The sequence below is a fragment of the Stegostoma tigrinum genome, chromosome 9, assembly GCF_030684315.1.
Source record: "Stegostoma tigrinum isolate sSteTig4 chromosome 9, sSteTig4.hap1, whole genome shotgun sequence".
Classification (NCBI taxonomy): domain Eukaryota; kingdom Metazoa; phylum Chordata; class Chondrichthyes; order Orectolobiformes; family Stegostomatidae; genus Stegostoma; species Stegostoma tigrinum.
The window spans coordinates 13,954,102-13,980,793 of NC_081362.1; the positions used below are offsets into that span (position 1 = coordinate 13,954,102).

General features: G+C 39.1%; 1 protein-coding gene across 5 annotated transcripts in view; it reads left to right on the forward strand.

Moving 5' to 3' along the window:
* The window catches only part of ralgapa2 (Ral GTPase activating protein catalytic subunit alpha 2), a 522,648-nt gene that overhangs the window by 152,310 nt on the left and 343,646 nt on the right, over positions 1-26,692 (forward strand). For all 5 annotated transcript variants that reach the window (XM_048535653.2, XM_059648353.1, XM_059648352.1 and 2 more), the window contains 7 exons: positions 305-472; positions 8,661-8,798; positions 11,483-11,626; positions 13,269-13,369; positions 15,813-15,906; positions 17,217-17,402; positions 26,002-26,157. In XM_048535653.2, coding sequence (XP_048391610.2) covers positions 305-472; positions 8,661-8,798; positions 11,483-11,626; positions 13,269-13,369; positions 15,813-15,906; positions 17,217-17,402; positions 26,002-26,157 — 987 coding nt within the window. The remainder of the gene's footprint in view (positions 1-304; positions 473-8,660; positions 8,799-11,482; positions 11,627-13,268; positions 13,370-15,812; positions 15,907-17,216; positions 17,403-26,001; positions 26,158-26,692) is intronic.

Consider the following 26,692-nt stretch of genomic DNA (forward strand, 5'->3'; position numbering starts at 1 on the left):
GGGACAAAGTGACAGCAGATCGCAGAAGATTGAGGTTCTTCTACACACCCGACCAATTCAAGACATAGTAGAAAATGGAGGCGAAAAAATGTGTCAAATTAAATTTATGATAAATTGTTCTATCAAATTTTATGAATATCCACCGTTCATATTTTAATATATTGTAAACCATTTGTGAACTCCGTGATCTAAATTGCTGTGTAGTGATGTCATGTATATTATCTAACAATAAGATGTTGAAAATAATGATGAATTAACAATTTGTGGGACTAAACACCTGTTTTATGTGTCATTAACTTTTAAGGTGTACATCAAGATCTTAGTAAAGTAACTGGAGTAGGTAGGTCCTTTTCTCTGAGTTGGAGGAGCCAAGCTGATGGCACACAAGAGCATATGCGATTTAGAAGTGCAACTACCTCTGGTGCCCCTGGAGTTGAAAAGGCCAGAAATATTGTTCGTCAGAAAGCAACAGGTAAGCTCATTGAAGGCCTAATTTGGTTATAAAATGCATAAAGTTTTGATCAAGGCCAAGTATTTCTATAGTTTGTACTTTCCTGCCTGCTCTTACAAGGTCACTTAATTTTTTTGAGAATAATTAATCCATCATGAACTCCAGCTCTGGATATTGAATACTTTGTTTTCAGAATTTTAACATGTTTTCAAGACCCATAACTGGCCCTTTCTCTACACGCTTTCCCGGCTTCCACTCGATCTCCTCGACTGCTTCCACCATAGCCAATTTGCTCTTCCTCCATAAAACCACCGCTTTGTCCCTTTATTGCCTTCTAACCTATTCCTTATTTCTGAACTCTCCATAATTGATCAATTCTCATTCACATTGCCACCCTCTGGAGAATGTTTTACTCCCAGCACCCTCAAAACCATTGTCATCACTTCTTTCTTTCAAGAACTTTTACTTAACTCCTCTGACTTTATAAATTACATTTTGATGTGTTGTCTTTTACTCCAAGGTTATTTTAATTCATTATTACTTCGCAGCTACATAATAGTTTACTATCCCTGGCTTTTGACCAGCTTCTTTAAGATCATAAGACTGTGAGTATAATATTGTTCACTGTCCTGAATTTGTATCTCTTCATTTTCCTGCTGCCTTCCTGTCTTCTGCTACCTCATTTATTTAGACTATATTCACGAAACAGCAATCTTCTAGCTTCATTCCAACCTCCCCCAACAAGGTATATCCTCAAATAATTTATTTCCTCATGCAAAATAAGTGTGACAGGGCTGCATCCTAGTTCTGTTAATTCCATATTACAGAATACTTCTATACATTCTAGTTTACTGTAAATTGCTTTCAGATCTTTACATTGCATTCTTAAACTGTAAATGTTAATAGTTCCTCTTAATTATTTATGCATCTTGTGTTACTGTACAAGTTCAATTTCTTGTTAGTGGTGGCTCACTTAACAATTTTAATCAGAAATGTAGTTAAATATATGGTCAAAGCTGCATTTTTGAATTGCAGACCAGTAGCCAGTAAGGCCTTGTAGTACACGAAGTTAATAAAATGTGGAACTGCTGCTGAAATTCTTGCTTTATGTTTACTTTGTAGCTTACTGATGAAAGTGCTAAGAAGAGCAATAATTAGTCCTATTTTTAATCGTACTGGATGGAATTAGTTGGAAGAATCAGTTCCAGTTATATAGATAAATAACCTGATCCATGCAAACTATAAATTGATACTTTTGAAATACATTAAATAAAATATGTGCACATAAGGTAGAAGGTTGAAGTTTAATACATTCTCAAAAACTTCTATAATCCTCCCTTAATTGCCATCATATAATGTTATATAGCTTGTGCTAGTACAAGTTCTTAAGTGCTGTTTGGCTTATTCTCTATTTCTGTTGAGAAGCCCAGCCTTTGGCGTCCAGTTGGATATTATTGCTAAATTGCAGACCTGAAAGGAATCTGAGTGAAAAGACTGTGTGGAAGCACACAGTATACCCAGACTTGGTTAGCATAGGTTTTGTGAGTTTTGAAATGAAGACAGTTGCAAGAGATTGGACAGACCATAAGGTTCTTTTCATTCTGCTATGATGTGCCATTATTTCTTCAACAAAGAATTATCCATAGAAGCCCTGTCTTTGTTTGCTGTACCAATGTACAGAGAAATGTGTACCCTGTTGGCCATAGAGATCTTTTTATTATTAACTGTAGAACTTGAAACAGTGGATTTTTTAAAAAAAATTCCTTTTAAAGAATGAAGTCTGAAGATAAAAGGCAAACAGATGGCACATATTCACTTCCTCAGGTGCAGTTGCTAGCTTACCCAGGACTACAAAGCTATTGGCAAACAAATCTATTCTCATTGATAGTTAACAAATTGGTGTGATTAGCATGTTTGTTTTTCATGATCCCTTCAGCATTCACACTAGATAATTTGTGCATTTCTTTAGCATTTTCTGCAATTAAGACCAAATTTGTAAAACTGTACAAGTTCTTTTCTTTATAACAAATAATGACCGACTGCAAACTTCTTTTTAACCAGGTTCTTTGTGTTGATATCTTTATTACTGTGATTTGATGCAATTATTTGTCAAAAGGCATACAGTTTTGCCAGATGGACATCTCTAATAATGAATGCCTTTTCAGATATGCTGCATCTGTGTAATGAGAGAGAAAATGGACTTTTGCTTCATCGGCTCTCCTTTATGATGAATAGCTTGTCTAATTGGATTTCCGATGTAGCGAAAATCAGTTGTGTGTGTGTGTTTGTGTGTGTGTGTGTGTGTGTGTGTTCATTCATTGTGGCACAGTTCAAATAGCGACACTAATTTGCTTTGTCCATATCATTGAAAACATGAAGAAAGTGCAAGAAGTACAATTGATGGCTGAAATTTCTAACATTTCATTCCAGAAGTTATATAAGACATTTCAAAATTGTCACATTCATAGAACATAGAACATAGAACATAGAACAGTACAGCACAGAACAGGCCCTTCAGCCCACAATGTTGTGCCGACCATTGATCCTCATGTATGCACCCTCAAATTTCTGTGACCATATACATGTCCAGCAGTCTCTTAAATGACCCCAATGACCTTGCTTCCACAACTGCTGCTGGCAACGCATTCCATGCTCCCACAACTCTCTGCGCAAAGAACCCGCCTCTGACATCCCCTCGATACTTTCCACCAACCAGCTTAAAACTATGACCCCTCGTGCTAGCCATTTCTGCCCTGGGAAATAGTCTCTGGCTATCAACTCTATCCACGCCTCTCACTATCCCGTATACCTCAACCAGGTCCCCTCTCCTCCTGCCTTTCTCCAATGAAGAGACCGAGCTCAGTCAACCTCTCTTCCTAAGATAAGCCCTCCAGTCCAGGCAGCACCCCGGCAAACCCCCGCCGAACCCCCCCCAAAGCATCCACATCCTTCCCACAAGAGGGCGCCCAGAACTGGACGCAGCACTCCAAGTGCGGTCCAACCAAAGTCCCATAGAGCTGCAACAAGATCTCACGACTCTGAAACTCAATCCCCCTGTTAATGAAAGCCAAAACACCATATGCTTTCTTAACAACCCCGTCCACCTGGGTGGCCATCCTAAGGGATCCATGTATCTGCACACCAAGATCCATGTATCTGCACACCAAGATAACTAAATATTTTGTCAGGAATGTGTTCTGAGGGAAATAACTAGCTATGAATAGTTTACTAAAAACAATCTTGCCAACTTTTGATATTTTTAATCTTTTCACACCTTCAGTACATTTTAGTTAAGAGAATAGCTGGCTTTTAATATTTTACCAAAGTATAGTTGTAATATCTTATGAAGTGAAAGTAATTTTGCTAGCCAGGTATTTTGGGGTGTAACCAATGTTTAGATTGTGTTCAGGTTATTGTGGCATTCAGTGTAACAAACTTATTTGAACTGATGCCACGACACACACATCAGTGTGTTCAGGGTTTTTCATTTCCATGTAAAAGAAATTTGGATTTTTTTTTGTATTTGCATATTATTATAACACCAATTATTTATAATGTACCAGGACTATTTTTTAACTTTCCACCATTTGCTTAACCAAGGTTAACAATGTGGTTGATTCTTAAATGCTGTCAAAAATGGTCATTTGTTTTAAGGGCAGTTAAGTACATGTAACCAATGCTGGGCTTAACATTGATGCCTGAATTCTATAAAAAACTAAGGAGGGAAAGAAACCTAATATTTCACTTTGATATTTTGGATAAATATTCTGGTCATTTCTGATCTCTTGATATTTATTACTTTTATATGGTTATATTGGTAATAAATAATAAAATGTGAACATGAAGGTTAGTTTGGCAAAAGATGAAGAATAAATATGTGCAATGTTGAGCTGGTCTTCTTGGCTATGTTATAACCAGTTCCTCAGTAAGATTCCTCAAATTGTTACATTCCAGATAGGATACCAAAAATTGTTGGTGTCTTGTTGATGTTGAAGAAAACTCCCCTTCTTTTTTCACCTGCAATCCTCCATCACTTCAGTTTGTTGTAACAAGGTTAATGTTAAAAAAAACCCCTTCCCTTGTGAATAACTTTCTCAAAACCTAAGTGAATCTGTTTAAAAGCAGCCAATTTAACAAGGCTGTCTTAAGTTAACAAAATTTCTCTTAAATATTAAATGTGAGAAGAAATAATAAACACAACACACATACAGTCTAAGCAAGAGAGAAGTTTGTGTTTTACCCTTTCAAGAATACCCCAAAGATGAGGGTTAAGTGTTTTAGCTCAATCTGTGAGCATTTGCGGGCTGAGGTGCTCATGTATGTGGTTAGGGGGTTATATGCTGAAGTGTGCGCTAGTGAACTGAAGTCCTTATTGCTCACAGATGAAAACTTAATTAAAAAAAACGTTTGAAGATATACAGACAGGCCTCTGTGTCATGAGTGAATGTGAGAGTGCAACTTTGAGTGTTGAAGACCTTGATTTCAATATTTTTGGCTTTGTGAGTTACATGAAATTCTTGCGTCCTTGTTCCTTCAAAGCTGACTTTTAGCAGTCAGTATGATTTTCCTGTATTACAGGGATGATTTGCTGGAGGGTTTTTTTGACTGAGACACAACACTCCTGCACTGAAACCTAGGCTAGAGCAAACAAGCACCTCAGTGCACAAGCATTGTTGCAGTTGTACACAACTCTGGTGCGGCCACACTTATTGTGTGCAGTTCTGGTCACCGCCTTATAGGAAGGATGTGGAAGCATCGGAAAGGGTGCAGAGGTGATTTACCAGGTTGTTGCCTGGTAAGGAGGGAAGGTCTTATGAGAAAAGGCTGAGGGACTTGAGGCTGTTTTCATTAGAGAGAAGGCTAAGAAGCAACTTAAGAGACATAAAAGATGATCAGAGCATTGGATAGGGTGGACAGTAAGAGCCTTTCTCCTTGGACGGTGATGGCTTGCACGAGGGGACATAGCTTTAAATTGAGGGGTGATAGATATAGGACAGATGTCAGATGTAGGTTCTTTTCTCAGAGTCGTCAGGGCGTGGAATGCCCTGCCTGCAACAGTAGTAGACTCGCCAACTTTAAGGGCATTTAAATGGTCATCGGATGAGCATATGGATGATGATGTAACAGCGTAGGTTAGATGGGCTTCAGACTGGTTTCACAGGTCGGTGCAACATCGAGGGCTGAAGGCCCTGTATGCGATGTAATATTCTATGTTCTATGCATGCACACATTTTACTCAGTGGACCAACATGCATATGGGCAGACATCTTGAGCTCTCTGTGTGCTCATTAGCATTTACTAGCATGCATAGACCAGGGTTAAAACTCTTGTTTAATCTTTGTCCCAGTGTATTCTTGAAAGGGGAAATGTAAATATGTCTCTTGACCAGACTGTAGTCATTTCTTCCATTGTGTTCACAGTCTGAGCTGCTCAAAGGGGCAAGGTTTGTACTTCTCTCGATGCAGCTTCCTTGTAGGTTAATTGAATGACCAAACATTTGGAACATGATGTGGGAAAATGTGAACTAATGCACTTGGGCAGCAACAGTAGAGGAGCTGAATATTACTTAGATGGAGAAAGACTAGGAAGCTGCAGCACAGATGGATGAGGGGGTCCTTGTGCATAAATCTCGACAACTAATATACACATTCACTCACTAAGTAGTAGGGAGACCAGTGGCATGTTGTTTTTTCTTTCAAAGGGAACGGAGTAAAATGAGGCACACTTAGAATGCCATTTTGGTCCCCATATCAAAGAAAAGATGTGCTGGCATTGAAGGTAGTCCAAGTAAAACTCGCTTTGTTGATCCTTGGTGCCAAAGTATTTCATGAGGTGATGTTGAGCTACTTCTCATTAGAGTTTAGAAGAATGGAAATTACCTTTTTGAAATAATTAAGATCCTCAGGCTTGACAGGGTATACATTCGGATGTTGTTTCCTGTTGTGGGAGAATATATGACCAGAGGTCATAATCTCAAAGTAAGGCTTGCCCATTTAAGACTGAGATAAGAGAATTTTCTAAACTCAAGGCAGTAAATCTATGGAATTCTTTACCAATAGAGGGCTGTTTGGGCTAGGTTGTAAACAGTAATCCAGGATTAGGTAGACAGATGTTTAATATGTAAGGGAATCGAGGATAATGAGGAAGGTCAGGAGTTGAGGATTATCAGATTAACTATGATCTTACTGAATTGTGGAGAAAGCTCAATGGCACATTTCTTCGATGTCTCCTAGAGTCATAGAATCATACAACTTGGAAAAATGCCCATTCGGTCCAACCATCCATGTTGAACATAATCCCAAACTAAACTAGTCCCACCTGCTTGCTACTTGTCCATATGCGACCAAACCTTTCCTATTTGTGTACTTATCTAAATGTCTTTTTAACATGGTAATTGGCCCCAGGAAGTTCATTCCACATGCAAATCCCCCTCTGTTTTAAAAAAAATTGTCCCTCAGGTCTTTTTTTAAATTTCTCTCCTCTCGCCTTCAAAATGTGCCCCTGAGACTTGAAATTCCCTGTCCTAGGGAAAGACAACTGCCATTATCTCTGTGTATACCTCTCATTATTTTATAAACTTCTACCAGGTTGCCCGTCAACCTCCTATGTTCTAGTGAAAAAAGTCTTAGCCTTTCTGATCTGGAATCATGATCTGTGGCCGTGACTGTTAGAAATTTATGATTTCGTTTAAAAAATTGGGTTTGTTTTCTTTTTGACAGACCGCATTAAACACAAGCCTGATGGCTGGCCAATCTGGGAACATAGTGTCTCAAGCAACCAACCTTACTTTTCACACTATCATCTTAAATGAGCTTCTTACAACATATCTTCACCATCTCTGAGCATCTATTTCTATCTCTGCCCTTTTCTTAGCTTATGTGCTGCTGAAAACTGCACCTGTGCTTTTGTTACCACTGGACTTGATGATGTGAAGGCATTCCTGGACATCATGCCTGATTTTACACTTTCCAAACTTGAAGCCATTCAAAACTCCGGTGGGCATGTCTTAAAATCCATCAAATTCTGCTTACCCGTGTCTGGCCGAGAGTGGCTTCCATGGTCTTAAGGTCGACATTTTCCTCCTAAATCTCTGCCTTTCCTCCTCCTCCTTCTAATATGCTGCCGAAACCAATCTTTACTTTGCCATTTTCTCTAATCTCATCATGTGACTGACAGTCAGAGATATACAGCCCAAAACAGACCCTTTGGTCCAGCTTGTCCAGGCCAACCCGGTATCCTATTCCAATCTAATCCTATTTGCCAGCATTTGGTCCATATTCCTCTAAACCCTTACTATTCACATACCTATCCAGATGCCTTTTAAATGTTGTAATTATACCAGCCTACACCACTTTCTCTGGCAGCTTGTTCTGTTCACGCACCACCCTCTGCAAGAAAAAGTTTCCCTTTGGGTCCCTTTTAAATCTTTCCTTTCTCACCTTAAACCTGTGCTGTCTAGTTTTGGACTCCCCCACCCCAAGGAAAAACTTTCTTTTTACCCTATTAGTGCTCCACAGGATTTTACAAACTTCTATAAGGTCACCTGTCTGCCTCTGATGCTCCAGGGGAAATAGTCCCAGCGTGTTCAGCCTCTCTGTGTCGCTCAAACCCTCTAACCCTGGCAACATCCTTGTCAATTTTTTCTGAACCCTTTCAAGTATCACAACATTCTTTCTATAGTAGGAAGACCAGGATTACAGGCAGTATTCCAATAGTGGCCTAACCAAAGTCCTGTACAGCCTCAACATGACATTTCAACTCCTCTACTCAATGCGTTGACCAATAAGGGCAAGGATACAAATGCCTTGTATCAGATTTTTATTTGATCACAGTTGTAAAACAATTTGGGATGTTTATTTAATGTCACAATATAAACACAAGATTTTATATTTGATCCTTCTGCTTGCGTGGCTCGGGGTGTTAAATTGCACCAACCTACAAATGCACCCTTTGTGTATCTTCCTGGGACCAAACCAGAAAAGAAGATTTTCTGCATTATAAGAAATATAGTGTCTGACCTTGTGCCACCAGCATGTGTTCTAGGCTTTCAATTCATATGATTTTTAAAATGACTAATGTATAATCAATAGGGAGATAAAGCTGTACAGTAACAGGACAAAGTAGTGATATCTATAGTTTTTATAAAAATATTTATAACATATGCATATATTTATCAATTTATAATTTGCTTGCTTTATTTTTTTGGAAGCTAAGCGAAGCCAATCTATCAGCAACTGTGTCCATCTTTATGAGGCTTTGCCAAGCACTAAAAGTGTGCCTCTGCTGCTTCATACTGTGAGCTCTCTCTTACCTGGTATCACTCATGCCTCTTCTCAGAAACTGTCAGGTATTGTACTCAAAGCTGTATTTCTTCATACTATCTCTTAATCTTTCCACTCTATTCTTAGTTTCTTCCCACCTAGCATTTATGGTATTGTGTATTGATGAATTTGAACTGTCACTGAAATGTGTGTAATGTATTTTTGGTTAATACCCTGTTTGTAATTTTTGAATCTCGTTTTACTGCTCTCGGGTTGACATTAGTGACTAATGTCTTTCGTGACATTTTGATGATCTTTATAATAAACTGATGAAAGGATATTGGAATGCATATACCCAGGGAAAAAAGTGCATTACCTCTTTCCTGAGGGCAAACAGTTTGTACTAAATCTGTAGATTTGTGTTGTCAAGTCTAAAATTTGCTGTTCTGTTTCGAGTTAGTTATTTTAGTTATACACTTTTTCAGAATCTTGAAAACTAACAGAAGAGATGCATTTAGCAGCAGCAATGAAATTGGTTCCCGTTTAATACTTAAAAGCCTGCTGTACTAATTGAGACCCAAGCACCATGCACAGATTAGATGTTCAATTTAAAGAATTTTTTTTCTTGTTTGAAATCTTGCTTCTGAAATTGGCTTTCTTCTGTAGATAGTTATTACACATCAGCAGTAATTGCTACTGGCCCATTTGTTTTAGTCGTACAGTGATCTGAAATCCTTAGCTGTTAACTGATTTATAAGCTTTTCAATGTTAATATGTATTAAGTTCACGATTATATTTCTGTAATGGGTTGATTCATTCTTAGTTTTTATTTTTAATAGTTCTTAATTTTTTAATTTTTAATCAGAGGTCCTGTTGTATTTGTCATTGCTTGATGTCTAAACATAGCTAATCTTATTAGATAGAGATAATGGGAACTGCAGATGCTGGAGATTCCAAGATAATAAAATGTGAGGCTGGATGAACACAGCAGGCCAAGCAGCATCTCAGGAGCACAAAAGCTGACGTTTCGGGCCTAGACCCTTCATCAGAGAGGGGGATGGGGGGAGGGAACTGGAATAAATAGGGAGAGAGGGGGAGGCGGACCGAAGATGGAGAGTAAAGAAGATAGGTGGAGAGGGTGTAGGTGGGGAGGTAGGGAGGGGATAGGTCAGTCCAGGGAAGACGGACAGGTCAAGGAGGTGGGATGAGGTTAGTAGGTAGCTGGGGGTGCGGCTTGGGGTGGGAGGAAGGGATGGGTGAGAGGAAGAACCGGTTAGGGAGGCAGAGACAGGTTGGACTGGTTTTGGGATGCAGTGGGTGGGGGGGGAAGAGCTGGGCTGGTTGTGTGGTGCAGTGGGGGGAGGGGATGAACTGGGCCATATGGTATCAATGTGGACTTCACCAGTTTCAAAATCTCCCCTTCCCCCACTGCATCCCTAAACCAGCCCAGTTCATCCCCTCCCCCCACTGCACCACACAACCAGCCCAGCTCTTCCCCCCCACCCACTGCATCCCAAAACCAGTCCAACCTGTCTCTGCCTCCCTAACCGGTTCTTCCTCTCACCCATCCCTTCCTCCCACCCCAAGCCGCACCCCCAGCTACCTACTAACCTCATCCCACCTCCTTGACCTGTCCGTCTTCCCTGGACTGACCTATCCCCTCCCTACCTCCCCACCTACACCCTCTCCACCTATCTTCTTTACTCTCCATCTTCGGTCCGCCTCCCCCTCTCTCCCTATTTATTCCAGTTCCCTCCCCCCATCCCCCTCTCTGATGAAGGGCCTAGGCCCGAAACGTCAGCTTTTGTGCTCCTGAGATGCTGCTTGGCCTGCTGTGTTCATCCAGCCTCACATTTTATAATCTTATTAGATAACTGTTTTTATAAGTACCAGTGATTCAAAAATACTCAGTCTATATGTCTTGTTGGTATATTTTTAAAAATTTCTATAGGTTAAATATTTTGCACATAAAATGTACTTTTAAAGTAAATGTAGTCCATACCTAAGGTATATGCAAAACGTTTACAAAAATACTTCATTGTTTCGCATTTAGTGGGCATTACCTAGGGAAATGGATTGAATCTTCAGGTGCGCATTATACAAAAATAAAAAGAAACCTTAAGTAATTATTCTCACATAATTACAGTGTGATGATAAAGTTGTTTCTTTCATATAGTCACCCACTAATATGAAGTTCATTTTAGACTGGTGTTTGGGATTTTTTTTTTCTGAATATGCTTAGTTTGACCTCATTAATCTGGTAAAAGAAAACTGCATTTTTTAAAAAAACTGAGTTCACCTGAAAGTGTTCCTGCTGTTTTTAAAAAGCATTATCGTGTTGATTTGAATGTTGTTGTAGTGGGGTTAAAATTGTGCCTGGGTGCTTATTTTTCAAAGCAAGGAAGTTTGGCTTGAAGTTTTGGCTTGGAATGAAAACTGAAAGAAAATGGTGTTAGGATTCACTTCCACTTCAGAAGATCTGCATTTGCGTGATATAATCCAATTTTTATATTTCATTGCATTGCATTACAAATTCCCTGTCATGCAAGGAACTGAGATGCTATAATTGGTGCAGTGATATGCGTTGATTGGCTTTTAACAAGATTGGTGACTGAATGTGAGTAGACATGGCCTCAAAAATGTCAAGAGTTTAAAAAGGAATTGAGAAATTATCTTGCTTTGTGGGTGCTAAGATTTTGTGTCAAATCAAAATGCTTTTATGATTAAAAAGCTTCACTTTCGCTCACCTTATTGTATTATTTGCATATAGAAGATGAAGAGTTTCAACAACCTGAAACTACACCAGATTCAGAAGAATTGATGTGTAGTTCAACATTAGATCAAGAACAAAAGCTCACCCATAGCAGCAGTACTTCTGACATTGCTGAACGGCTCCATTCAGACCTGATTCAAGGTATCATGAAGAAATAATACAACATTTTGGCACCATCATTTAAGATTTTCTTTTGTCGGGGAAAGTAAATTTTTATTGTAGGATTTCTGAATGTCACTATGAATTAAAAGTGATGCTAGAAGTAAAAAGGATGTGATTGAATTAAGGGATCACAACCGCATAATGTGTGTGCCTTGGAAGAAAAACATTCCTAGCTCAAGACTGAAAAAACTACTCATCCTTAGATTGGATTTACCAAGGGTTGGGGTAATGTGCTGCACAAGGAAATTAAATTTGCATTAATTTCTTGGCAATGGGCTTTATGAAGTTGAGTCATTTGTGGAAATGCAGGGAATCATCTGCCGTTTGAAAGGGATGGAAATATAGATCTCCTATACAAAGTCATTTACTTCCTTGGCTTCATTTTCCTCAGAACCCATTTGGTGGAAAATCTAGAAAGGTGCTGCTTTCTTTTGAATGAACATTTTGGCCTACGTGTGCAGGATTTCAAACAATTGAAGATGGTTGAATAACATACAAGCTGTTTCAAAAACAAATATAGCTTACTCCACTGTTTTCTCACCAACTTGTGAGAAATGTTTATATGTCAGAGCCTATTGTCTGAAAGCAAAAAAATATGTTCAAGCCATGTGACTATTTCACTTGTGCGTTTTTTATATTTTAGTGTTGCAAACTTTTGCAATGTGAGATAATGGCATGCTGTCTAAGATTTCATTAAAAAGTTCATAATGTATATTGAACAGAACATAGAACATTACAGCACAGTACAGGCCCTTTGGCCCTCGATGTTGTGCTGACCTGTCATACCGATCTGAAGCCCATCTAACTACACTATTCCATGTACGTCCATATGCTTATCCAATGACGACTTAAATGTACCTAAAGTTGGCGAATCTACTACCATTGCAGGCAAAGCGTTCCATTCCCTCACTACTCTGAGTAAAGAAACTACCTCCTGACATCTGTCCGATATCTTTCACCCCTCAATTTAAAGCTACGCCCCCTCGTGCTCGCCGTCACCATCCTAGGAAAAAGGCTCTCCCTGTCCACCCTATCTAACCCTCTGATTATTTTATATGTTTCAATTAAGTCCCCTCACAACCTTCTTCTCTCTAATGAAAACAGCCTCAAGTCCCTCAGCCTTTCCTCGTAAACCTAAAGACCCCCTTCATCGATAAGGACAGAACACATATTGTTCCATTTTCAACCATATCCCTCTGAATTCATTCCTATTCATATACCCATCCAGGTGCCTTTAAATATTATAATTGTACCTGCCTCCACCACTTCAGGAAGGACGTTGTTAAGCTTGAGAGGGTGCAGAAAAGATATACAAGGATGTTGCCGGGTCTAGAGGGCTTGAGCTAAAGGGAGAAGCTATATATGCTGGTGCTTTTTTCCCTGGAGTGGTGGAGGCTGAGGGGTGACCTTTAAAGAAGTTTATAAAATTGACAGGTACAGATAGGATGAATATGTCTTTTTCAGAGGTTGGAGTGCCCAAACTGGAGGGCATAGATTTAAGGTGAGAGGGGAAAGATTTTAAAAAGGACCTGAGGGGTAACTTATTCACTCAGGGGGTTGCATATGCATGAAGCATGCAGCAATTTGTCTAAGCATGAAATACATTGTATGTTTATTACAGGACAAAGGAGGGAACACTCAGCTAGCTTCAGTAGTTCTGATTCAAAGAGTGCTACTGTTGAAAACAGAAAATGTGAAGGCAAAGAAACTGAGGCTCCAGTTGTAAGTTGACACAAAGAAGTTAACTTCTGAAAAACTTGTCTCTTTGTTCATTATTTAAGTCTGATCTTCCCTTACCTTTATTTTGGTGTTTTGGCAGAGCTTTTAGTTAAACTTATCAGAACAAACGTTAGCCAAACTTGTAGTGATCACAACAATCAAAAAAATGATGTTTGATTGGCACTTGAATTCCCATTGGCTAACCCGTTGTCATGGAGAAAGTAAAGGGGAACTTATACACTTTGTGAACAGCTGAAGTATGCTGTTTGAAGTGACATAAATTTATATATCTGAGCCAATTCTCTGCAAACAAAAAAATGTGTTCAAGCGATGTGCCTTTTGTGATTTACCCAGGAGCCGTGGAGGGGCCTCCTATTTCCTGTAGCTTTCTTCTCTATGGCAATATCTTAGCCAGTTGGAGTCAGTAATGATATTGGTAGGGTGAAATCAGAATGGCTGATCAACAAATCGCTCCCTGAGTCTGAAAACTGGTACAGTGGGTGCCATGGAGGCATGACTTGAGGGTTGAGTACAGCATGCCCTGCTGCTGTGGAGGTGTCCTCATGGGAATGAGGATACAGGAAGTGTACTGAATCAGAAAGATGACTGAGTTGCTGGGCTCCTCCAACTCCAGAAGCAGCAGGTTTGATTTTTGGCCCAGGCAAATAATTTTCTCGTAAGGAACGGACTCGCACATCAGTACAACCATTGTCCAAACAGCAGGCTCAGCCAGAAGTTGAAATCCTTCAGTCACAGCAATAAGAAGCAAAGAGCAGTAAACTGACCAATTACCTTAAATATTGGAAAAGAACAGCAGGCTAGAGATACAATGTGGAGCTTTACTGTACAGCCAAAGTAATCCAGAGGATGCGCATCATCTTGATGTTAATACAAGTTCAGAATTGGAAACCAAGCCTGGGTGAAGAAGATCATTTTCTAAATGATCTAGCAGAAAGCTAGCCACCAGGATACATGAACATCAAGTAGCCACAAAACGACATCACTCGTATCCTTACATACAGATGAGGAAGGACACCACTTTGATTGGGACAACACATCCATCCTAGGGCAAGCCAAACATAGACACGCACGAGAATTCCTAGAAGCATGGCATTCCAACCGGAACTCCTCCAACAAATACATTGATTTGGAGCCAATCTACCATCCTCTGAGAAAAAGAACAGGAAATGACATCACCGAATGCATGAAATGACATCACCAACCCAAGGCAACCTAAACACATAAATAGAAAGCGGGACATAACACCAGCACTTCATCGGAGGCTCTCTGATGATGTTACCTAGAATGGTGACGAAATGTCTGAAAACTAACCTTCCAGCTCAGTGAGCAAACTCACATCCAGAATTTTATAAATATTTTCCAGAATTTGACCACAGTTCCCAAAGCATTGAAGAGCAGCAAATTGTTTCAGGAAGCAGGGTCCATAAGAGCAGCATCTCCAAGTCTGAAGAAGGAGTCACAGAACCCTCAGAAGCATCCATCAGCTCAGATAATGACATCTGTGTGTGTTGATGTTAGATTCAAGTCGGCAGCCTATTCTAGTGAGTACATCACTTGACGTATCTGCAGCTGTTTAAGGAAGAAACTCTGATAACTGCCAGGGACCTGGCACCTGCTCAGCCCAAGACAAGCGAAGACCCATGGACTTGACCATTAATAACAATGTGCAAATGGGCATAGAAACAGCAGGCAGGTTTTTCGGAGGCTTGGGGAAGCTGGATCAGTGGTTGGAAGAGTCCACTGATGCCATCTGTCCCATGATTTTGTGTGTGTCAGCGTCAGCCAGATCCAGCACATTAGATCTGCACTCTACTGCTTTAGCCATTGGTGCTCTGTACCAGTGGCAAGATGTTGGAAATAAGGGATCTTGACTTCACTCCAAATGACTCCTTCACAAGGAGACAGGGTGGTACCCAGTTGGAAAAGCAACCCATGTAAATGCCCAGAATTCCCCTCCAGACACTCCAAAAGTGCCACCCCTCCACTTCCACTCTGCCTGCAATTCTCAACCTTGAGTAAATTGAGGCAGATAAGCTTTCATTTACCTGGAAAACAGCTAGCTACCATGTCAGAACCCTCTATCCCTTAATGGCTCTAAGCTTTTCTGCCTACGTCTCTGAGGTTAGTAGCCTCAGTGCAGGGCAGTATATAATAATTGATGCATTGATTAATATTTCGCTGTTATGATAAGGCAAGACAATTTATATTTTCCTAAAAAATTGCAACCTTCTTAACAACTATCATTAATAACTTAAGCTTTAATTTTTTGTTGATATTTAAACATCTACATTTGTGCAGAAACTTAATTTTGTGGATTTTGTTCATCATCATTTGCTATGCGCAAGAAGCAAAGTTAGTTGGTGGAAATGCCTTTCTCACAGTAATCTAGGACAGTGTAAATATTTCGCATGCATTTTTGTTGCAGATCTTGATACGTCGGAGCAGTAGCCCTGAAGACCTAGAAAATAAGGCAGAAACACTTCAGTCATCTCAAGTAAGAAGCAGATTGAGAAATAAAAGTGAGTGCTGAGCTGTCTGATACTTTAATTTAGAATTGCTTTGTTACAGCTTGATTGAAGAAGATTTCCTCCATGTAGAGGAGAATAATTTCATTTAAACATGTTGCAACAACTGTTCATGTTTCCCACATTCAGACCTATCTAAGTACTTAAAATTACATCCTTTTGCTATATTTGGGATGCAAGTATCTGTGTGGATTAACTGATCTTTGACTGAAGTTCAACTATTGAACTTTGAAGCAATTGCTTTTTTGCTCTGTGGCTTTGTTTTGAATGAGGAATCCTTACTCTGTCAACCTTTTGAGAGAGTTTGTTTGACCAGCAGCTTTAAAACAAAATCTTGGATTGTTTGAAGAAAAGAAAAGCAGAATTTTTCTTAAGATTTAATTTTGAAATAATGGCAAGACCTCATCATTTGGATTGTAATCTTTTGTTGCCCATCTTTGGATAAGCAAACAAGTGGACCATAATATGTTTTGATATGACTGTTTTGGCTTACTTAAGTAGTCTTGTAGCTGATTCATCTTCTGGACTTTCAGATCTGTGTCATGTAAATATATGTGGGGCTTCAGTATGGCTTTTAATAATTATCGCGCTTAAGCTATTCACAATGCTGAATTATCTATTTGTCTCCCCTCGCAGCCATTTTCTATATTTGTCATTTTTACTTGCTGCTTTTACAAGAATTATGGACCACTTTGGGATTTAGTGCACTCCTCCTATTTTTCCCCTACAGCGCAAACTAAAAATCTATTCAACATGTAGGAGAACAGAGTTACTTTGTTATCTGGTAATATTGCCAAATACATTTGCTATAAAAGCAACTAGATTCTGCATTAAAAATCTCTCAAATAGCTAGACACCTACAAAGGAGGAATTAGAAAAGGATCACACAATACCCACATAAAATGATCCCTAACAAGTGATTTATTACAGTTCAACAGTGGATGACAAATGCTAAGGTGTTGGTCATTATCATAACCACTGGATGGCAAGGGATTTTTTTTTCAAATTCCTTTTTACTTGTTGCATTTCCGGGTGTATAGAATGACCTAGTTGTCTTGTGATTTTATTTTCTCTATTTTGTAATACTTAATATTTCACTAATGAAACAGTATGAACATTACCAAGATTAATTAAATTCTTGGAAATCCAATTTCAGGTTGATCTGTTTTAATAAGAAAATAATCTTATGTGAAGCATTAAATGTATCCAAAATGATCTTGATTTTAAAAGGCTACTCAGATTTTGTCTGACTAGACAGAATATCGACGTTATTCATAGGTGAAAACTTTTCTTCTAACCATTAGGTGAGAGTATCAGCAGTGAAGCGTCCACTGATTTTAATGGTTTTACCGAAACAGAGTTATCATTAGTTCAGTGGAAAATATTTGACGAAGATTCAGAAGTTGGTGCAGTAACTACTGATGCTTTTGATGCAGATACAGTATACACCTGGCATAGATTAAGTTCTTCCAAAGCTGCTACTCTTGCAGGTAAGGGATATAGTTATCTAGGAATAATGATATACGCTTCATTTGATTATATATTATTCAAGTACAGTTTTGTCAAGTATGCTTTTCCCTATTGTTGGTTCCCTGTCTACCTGCCAGAGACCTAGTCTCACAGCTATACAAGAGCCAACCATTTTGACTTAACCATTAAAACCAACCATTTCGATTGGTAATGTTTGCCAAGCCATTGCTGGTGGTGGATGTTCAAGCCCTCCACCCAGAATACACTTGCGCCATTGCCACCCGCAGTGCTTCCTCCAATTGTTGCTCAACATGGAAGAGTACTGATTCATCAGCCAAGGGAGGTGGTTTGTGGTAATGAGCAGGAGGTTCCTTGCCCGTGTTTAACCTGAAGCTGTGAGACTTCATGCTCTCTGGAGTCAGTGTTGAGGACTCTGAGGGGAACTCTCTCCTGACTGTATACCACCACTGTACACCACCTCTGCTCAGTCTGACTTTCCTGTGGGACCGGCCAAATCCAGAAATGCTGATGCTGATGGTGATATCTGGAACATTGTCTGCAAGGTATGATTCCTCAAGAATGACTATGTCAGCCTGTTGCTTAACTCGCCTGTAAGACAGCTCTCCCAATTTTGGCACTAGCCTCCAGATGGTGGTCAGATTTGTGTAGGGTTTGCCGTTGTCTATTCTGGTGTTTCGATTGATGCTAGGTGTTCCATTCAGTTTCTTTTCTTTCTCATAGCAATTGATACAACAGAGTGGCTTGCTAGATCATTTCAGAGTGCAGTTAAGAGTCAACCACATTGCTATAAGTCTGATATCACATGTAGGCCAGACATGGTGGTGATGGCAAATTGCCTTCCCTGAAAAGCATGAATGAACTAGATGGATTTTTCCAACAATCAACAATGGTCGGTAGATTCTTAATTCCAGATTTTTGTATTATTGAATTCAAGTTCCATGGGATTCAAACCCAGGTTCCCAGAATATTAGTTGAGTTTTTGGATTAATAATCCTCATGATAATACCATTGGACCAACGCATTTCTTTAAGCTTCCGAGCAGCATGATTACCATATTCCTGTTCCCAAGTTTTCATGCACCAATATCAATGCACCTGATGAAGTGTCCTGACCCGAAACGTCAACTTCCCTGCTACTCTGTTGCCTGACCTCCTGCATTTGTCCAGCTCCATTCGGCATCGACTCTGCACCTTCCAACTGTACAACTTAAGTGTACTATTTTCTGAGAGTTCTGTGTGAATTTATCCATCAGTTGAGGTGTAAAGGGATGATCTTAGATTTGGTTCCAGTTTCAGCTAAGTTTGTTGATTCTCAGTTAAAGCAGTGCGAAGTGTAATGCAGTTGGCTTCAGTGTTGCTTTAGTAAGCAGAATAACCTAGTGGAATTTTTGGTTCTTACCACAGTTCAATATTTCAAGGCGTACCTTTGTGCACACGTACGTGCATGTTTATGTGGTTTTTACCATTTTCTTTTCTATCTTTGTTACGGAGAGCAGCATAAATCTGAGATCCTGTTCCTTCCAGCGCTTTTATTTGAAATTTCTTTTCCCAGTTTAATTGTTTTATTCTGTTTGATGTTGATCTATTTATCACATGTTTGAATCTTTCCCCTTCTAATCTGTTCTCTTTCTCTTCCTCCATTGCTGTTTCTCTGCTGTTTTCCTTATTTCACACTTTTCTGCTTCTGCACTAGCAAAATCATGGTTTTTTTTTGCCTGAGGCAGTTGCAGGGTGATATGCTAATAAGTTTTTAAAAAAAACTCAGTGTATGGTGAACATTTTTTTGGAAATTTGATCTTGGTAAAATGTTTGGGTAGCTTTAGTTCATGGCCACATAAAATTTAATTACTTGTCAATTTTCTATGGTGGATAAAACAAATCATTAGGGAATCTGCTGTTTGAGCTTCAGATTCAAAGTCCTTATCTGATTCTCATTAAACTTTTAGATATCTTGTGCAAGTTTTCAAAATATTCTGTTGTGTGTTTATGTAAGCATACTGTCAGAGGAAATAGTTCAAAATAGTGTCAGTGCTAAATACATTTTAACTTTTTCTGTGTAAAGTGAACATTGATCTTTAAAGGCTTCCATGACACAAATTGCACAAGTTTTTTGAAAATGAAGTTTTTAAAGAAAAAATATTTGGAGCCTTTGCTACTCCAGAGAGCTGTTTATAATACTTGCTTTGTTAAAATGGAACAGTTGTAACTCATCTAACTGTTTTGATTATGGTGATTGTTGTGATCACTAGCCCATTCCTCCTCTTATTTTGGTCCAGATGACATGGAATGCTTTGAAAGCATTGGACAGCATTAAGCAGCACCGGACCACAGCGTGCAATGGAAAGCAAACTTTTTTTAAAAAGCCTCTTTGTTAGCTTCATAATGTACAAAGTCCTACCAACAGCTTTTAGGCTTTTGTTGTAAATATGATTTCAGCTACCCTTCCATTAGCCATAATTATATTCACATTTATTACAATTGTAAATCGTCCAAATTATTTTGATGTAGGTGTATTGAACACTACAATTTTTCCCACATGTATTTGCTAGGAGCTTCCTCTTCCAACACCGCATAAGATCAGAGTTGAAGTGAAGAAAAATATTTGTCAAGTGACATATAAATTGAACAGTGTAAAAAATGTTCCACGCTCTAATAATTTTGTATGATAGTTCTATCTGTAGTAGTGCCTGGTGGAATAAGAACTGGCTTCTTGGAGCAGTATAACTGTCCCTGATGAAGGGTCCCAACCTCCTTTGCTGCCTGACCTGCTGTGTTCCTCCAGCTCCACATTGTGTTGACTCTGACTTCAGCATCTGCAGTTCTTGTTATCTCCAAGTGCAGAATAAGTCTGGGGGTATAAAGAAATTGCTAATGAGAGCATGACATCAGGTAACAACAGCGTGTGTAGCTAAAAGGGAAGTCAGAGTAAAATTGTAAGTTTCATGCAAGTGGCAACAGATGATTTTGCTAAAGGAGTTGAGTGGATATGTTTTTGCCCCAGTTCCTGATACCACTACCAGGAGCCAACAGTAGGGGATGACTGTTGGCCTTGTTAAGTGAAGTCAAGGCCCAACTTCCTCAAATGGAGAAAGATGACCTGTATGGCACTCCTGTCAGCTCCATAGATGTACCTGCTAAACTTCCAGCCATGGTTTTCATACACAGAAACTTTAAAGGCGCTTGCCACTTCTTGTGCCATCTTCCCATTGTTTGGATTCTTTGCCTTTTCATTGGCTTGTGCCCTCTTGTGGCCTCCTAGCAATTCAGTAGAAATATTGGATCTAATGCTACTTGTTTGTATGAATTACAAATGTAATCAATGTGAAGTAAAGTATCAACAGTATGTCACATGGGGCTACAATTCATTTATCAGAATGGAATGGTGGAACTATTTTCTAATCCTCCAGCACGTACACAAATGGAAACTTGAAATACAATTTTTAGATAATCTCCATCTTTCTGTATGTGCTGGAATATATTAACATTTAACATTGCCAGAAATGTATTCGAAATAGTAATGGTGCTAAAAAATGTGAAATCCCCATGATCCCAGAGTTTTCAGTGAAATTAGTGAGCAAATTGCTTTAACCTTTCAAAGCACCCTATTCAAAAATTGTCATGTTCAATCAGAAGTTGCCCATATCACTCCACTGTTTCATAACATGACATCTGTTGGGGGAAAGCTTACTGAAGTGTATGTAAATATTAATCTTTGTTCATAGAACCCATTAACACGGACTGCAAAATGTTGATTGCAATTAAATTTCAAATAGCCAACACCCTTATTTACACCATCCAATATTCCCTGTATGACCTTTTCCTGTTCATGACTTAATACTTGGGTAGTTAAGTTTTGAGTAAAAGCAGTGGAGCATGACAGCTTTTGTTGGAAAAATAGATGTCAGAAGTTAGCAGCAATGGTAAGGATTGGTGACTGAGATGTTAAAAACCTGTGCTTAAAAATTGGGCAATGACTGATTTTCTTGTAAGGGTCTTCCGTTTATTGTAGTTGTCATACCCAATCTTTGTAATGTCACACAAAGCTGGAGAATGAAAGTGATTATCTCCTCATTGTTTTCTCAATGGTGTATTATTTATGATCCTGCTCAAAATCCAGAGTTTTTAAGACTATAATGGATATAAAATCGAATGTTCTCTTTGGGTCACTAAATAAACTAACATGGAGATAATTGAATTTTGAATGATGCACTTATAATATTAAAGCTTATTAGATTTGTTAGATTGAGGGTAGATATATATATTACACTTGAGCTGGATTACCTCGCTTCCGGTTTTCCTTCGCAATAGAGTGTATATGGGATTGTGTTCTACGTGTTTGTAGATGGCTTTCTTCGTGGAGTACCCATGGGATCACCTGTCTCTGGACTAATAGTCAAGGTGGTGATGCAAAGACAGGAAAGTACAGCCCTTCCGCTAATCCAACCAAAATTATGGATATGCTACATGGACAACACCTTTGTCGTCATTAAATGGACCAAACGAGAGGAGACACACAAATTAATAAGCAACACCCTCACTGGAATCAAATTCACCAGAGAGAAGAACAAGCAGCTCTCATTCCTGGATGTCATGATAGCGTGCAGGACATATGGGTAATTCCAAATGAAAGTACACAGAAAAGCCACACACTGACCAAGTACTGAACTTCAACAGTAACCATCCTCTCACACACAAATGAAGCTGCGCGCAAACATTATCTAAACGGGCAACAACACACTGCAACAGCACAGAACTATGCCGAGAAGAAGAAGAATAACTTCCAGGCTTGCAAGGATAATGGATATCCAAAAAATTGGGTCAGAAGATGCCTAATACACATACAACAACCAGAAAGATACTACACGCCCTGACATGCTCATCATGCTACCTTGCATCAGGAACACATCAGAACTAACCACAAGACCCCTGCAACCACTGGGCATCAGCATAGCACACAAACCCACATCAACCCTACGATAACTGCTCACCCGAACAGAAGACCCATTATGGACAGGACCAGTGTCTCATACAAGATTCCCTGCAGAGACTGTGACAAACACTTCATCAGACAAACAGGAAGGAAATTAACAACAAGCGTACACAAACGCCAATTGGCTACAAAAAGACACACCCAATACTCACTCATCTCTATCAACATAGATAAGGAGAACCAACAATTCGATTGGGACAGCACGAAGATCCTGGGATAAGCAAAACAGAGACAGGCACGGGAATTCCTAGAAGCCTGGTACTCCCCGAAGAAAGCCATCGACAAACGCACAAATGTCGACCCCATATTTACTCCATTGCAAAGGAAAACCGGAAGTGAGGTAATCCAGTTTAATGGACTCGAGTTTAAAAACCAAGTGGGAAAACACAGTGGCGTTTCATCGGAGGCTGTACTGATTATGTAACCCAGCAGAGTAATGAAATGTCTGCAGAACGACAAACTAGCTCAGTGAGCCAGCTAACCACAACGTCCACAGCCCGAGCCACAAATCTACTCCAAAACTTAGATGCTGGTGGGGTATTTCGATTGACCAAAAGCTCATCTGAATGCACCATATAAATACAGTGCAGGGACCTGGTGGGATTTCAAAAGCCAGTCCTTCCTGGAGGTGACTATTGATGAGAAACTCAACTGGACTTGCCACATAAACACAGTGGCTACAAGAGCAGGTTAGAGGCTAAGCAGACTGTGGGGAATAACTCATCTGACTTCCCAAAGTCTGGCCACCATCTACAAGTCAGAAGTGTAATGAAATACTCCTCACTTGCCTGAATGGATACAGCGCCATCAATACTGGAAGCTGGACAACACTCAGGAAAAAGCAGCCTCCTTGATTGGCACTATATCCATAAGCATCTACTACCTCCACCACCGAATCCCAGTACCAGCACTGGGTACTGAGGTGCATTGCAGAAATTCACTTGGAAACAGCACTTTTCAAAGCTACAACCACTTCCATCTAGAAGGACAAGAGAAACAGATACATGGGAACATGACCATCTACAAATTCTCCTCCAAGCCACTCATCAACCTGACTTGGAAACATAACCCCCTTCCCTCACTGTCTGTGTCAAAATCCTGGAATTTCCTCCCAAAGTGTATGTGGGTCAACCTACAGCACATTGGATTGCAGCAGTTCAAGAAGGCAGCTCACCACCACCTTCTGAAGTGCGGCTAGGACAAGGTATTAAATGCTGGCCAGTCAATGAAACCCACTTATCACCATTGAATATAAAACAAAAATTTTGTATGTTTCATAATATCACTCTGGAACACTGTTGAATAAAGGCCTAACCTATTTAGCTGTTCCTAAGTCAATCCCTTCCTCCCAGGAATCTACCTAGTGAATCTGTTTTGAACTGCCAACTGCCAGCATACCCTTAAGTGTTTTTGCCCACCCATTCAGTCTCTCTTAATGGCCTTGCAAATTCTTTCTGCCCTCATCACAACATACACTACCACTACTTTGTATTGGATAAGTTGCACATTGCTCCTCCTCCAAGTGAATATCGATAGTAAATAATTGAGGCCCAAGGGCTGATCCATGTGACACTCCACTTGCTGCATCTTTCCATCTTGAAAAAGAACTATTAATCCCACTCTGTCTTCTGTGTGTTAACAAATCCTCAGTTCATGCTAAAATGTTACTCGGAATACCATGAGCTCCTATCTTGTGCGATGACCTTTATTGAATGATGATTAGAAATCTAAATACACAAACAGTTCCACTTTATCAACTCTCCATGAAAGAGCTCTGGCATACTTGTTTCTTAAGTAATAATAGACTCAAGTATTTTGCCAACAACAGATGTTAGATTGACTGGCCTACAGTTTCCTGGGTTTTTTTCGTCTGTCTCCTTTCTTAAGATGAGGTGTCACAGTAGTGACTTTGCTGGATCCAGAGAGTTCTGGAATGTTTCAAACAATGCTGCCACTATTCCTGCATCCACTTTGTTTAAAACCCTTGAATGCAGACAGTTGGGTTCTGGGGAAGGATCACCGGAACCAAAACATTAACTGTGTTTTTTCCTTTGCAGATGCTGCCAGACCTGCTGAGCTTTTGCAGCAATTTTATTTTTATTCCTGATTTACAGCAACCACAGTTCTTTTGGTTTTTGATTGGGTTCTGGTGACTTGTCTGCCTTTAATAATACTAGTTTGTCAAATATTTGTCCCTTGTGATTGTGATTGTGACTGTTGTGAAACTTGTCCTCTCAGTAATGTCTTGCTCATCTGTTACCTCTGAAATGTTTACAGTGCTCCACCATGAAGACTGACGCAAAATATTAGTTTAAATTTTCTGCCATTTTCCTCTTCCCTATTATCAATTTCCCAGTTACATCCCGCAAGGGTCCCACGTGCAGTTCAGCCACTTTCTTTTTACAATGTGGAAAGCTTCTTGCCAATTTACCTTCTTAATAAATTTTCTCTCGTTTTATTAACTTTTTAGTCATCTGCTGGTTCCTAAAACAAAACTTTAATGTCCCAGTCTTCTGGTCTACTGCTAGTTTTTGCCACTTTGTATAGTTTTTTTTTGAATATTTCTTGACCACCTTTGTTAACCAGAGATTCATCCTTCTCATTGAGTGTTCTTTTTGACTAGAATAGATTTTTACTGAGCATTATGAAACATAGCTCATCTGAAACATCTTAAACATATGCCCGTGCACATTTACTGATCTGTTGTGACAATATCAAAAATTGTCTTTCTTGCACAGTATCTGCATTTTTTTAGGGGGGAATTTTCCCGTGCTTTTGATTTATGACCCACAGTAACGTTAAAATGTGTTATTATATAGGTCTGTGATTTTCCAGAACTTTTAAATGTTTTGTGGATTGAATCCCAGAATTCCTTTCAGTTGTTTGAGGAAGTTGAATGTGTAATCTTGCTTTTAACTTGTTTCACCAGATTTGGGAATCAGTCCCATTGTTGCTTCTGTTCCATCTGTGTGGGTTTGCTTTCATACCTCAGTAGCTAGAATTGAGCTCAATGCTACACCTGTGACATGATCTGTGGTCATGGTTTTATGTATAACTTCTCTTTTCATAGCTTTGAAATGTATTCTGAACAACCTGGATTGCCAAATTCATAAATTTATAATGCTTGTACACTTCTACTTCTAAGAAATCAGCAATTATGAACATAGTTCACAATTCACAATAAACTATTTCCTGCAAAGACAACTCTGACGTTATGCTCTTCATGTTACTAACACATCTCAAGAGGAAACACAAGTGACTTTAAATTATGCCTCATTATTCAAAATTGTTCAGTGTAGTATTGAGATCTGACCACTGAATTTTCTTCTGATTTAAAAATATAGTTCATGTATTATTTGAAATTTATGTGAATTGCAACTCAATTTTTTTTGGGGATGATGTCAAAGAACTTTGAAAGTTTTTGTTGACCTAGAAGGGAAAGGAGTTCGGGCTTCATTCTGAGTTAGGCTGGTCACAGAATATTGCAGGAACTTTCATCCTCTGTAAAAGTACTATTTACTTGGACATGTGAACTATTCTGTTAACTTATCAATTTATTACAGTTAATGTAAATGAACACAAGATTCATATTTTGCCATTTCCTTGTAGGTTCTGATACTGCTTTTCCAAACTTCACAACAGCCAGTGCACCTTCCCACCTCTCTACCAGCTCAACTTCCTCCATGCCATCTGAATCCAAGGACTCCACCCCGCTTCTGGATGAAAAATTACATCAATCTGTCTTACAAATTCCTGAGGATTTGGGTACTACTTTGGTTTGATTTATATGTTCTTAATATCTCTGTGGTGGGTAGTTTAGTTGGTGCAGTGAATTTTCTACTTTTTTGTGAAAGTAGGTGCAAGCATTTTGTGTGAAGTGTCTCATTCTGTTTTTGCTCACTTTTTTGTTATCTACATTTAAAAATATCAAATCAAATATGAATAACCTTTAACATTGCAATTTGAACATCATTGTAAGCAAACAAAAAGACAGTTATCCATTGAGATTAGTTTTTCAATATTAATCCTATGCTGGCCCCAGGAATATCTCTATCTATATTTCAATATGTCCCCAAGTTTATGAATCATGATATCAGCTAAATGTTTAGACCAGTCTTGGTATAGGCATACTAAAATCATAGTAAACATGATTTGAAATCATTTGAAGTCGTGGCTAATGACTCATCACTGAAAAGTTAAATTCACAACAGTACATTTTGTTTGTTAGCAAATGAGAATTGAATCTCCAAAAAACAATCTTGGTGATTAATGTGACTCGCTGTTACATTAATGTTCCTTG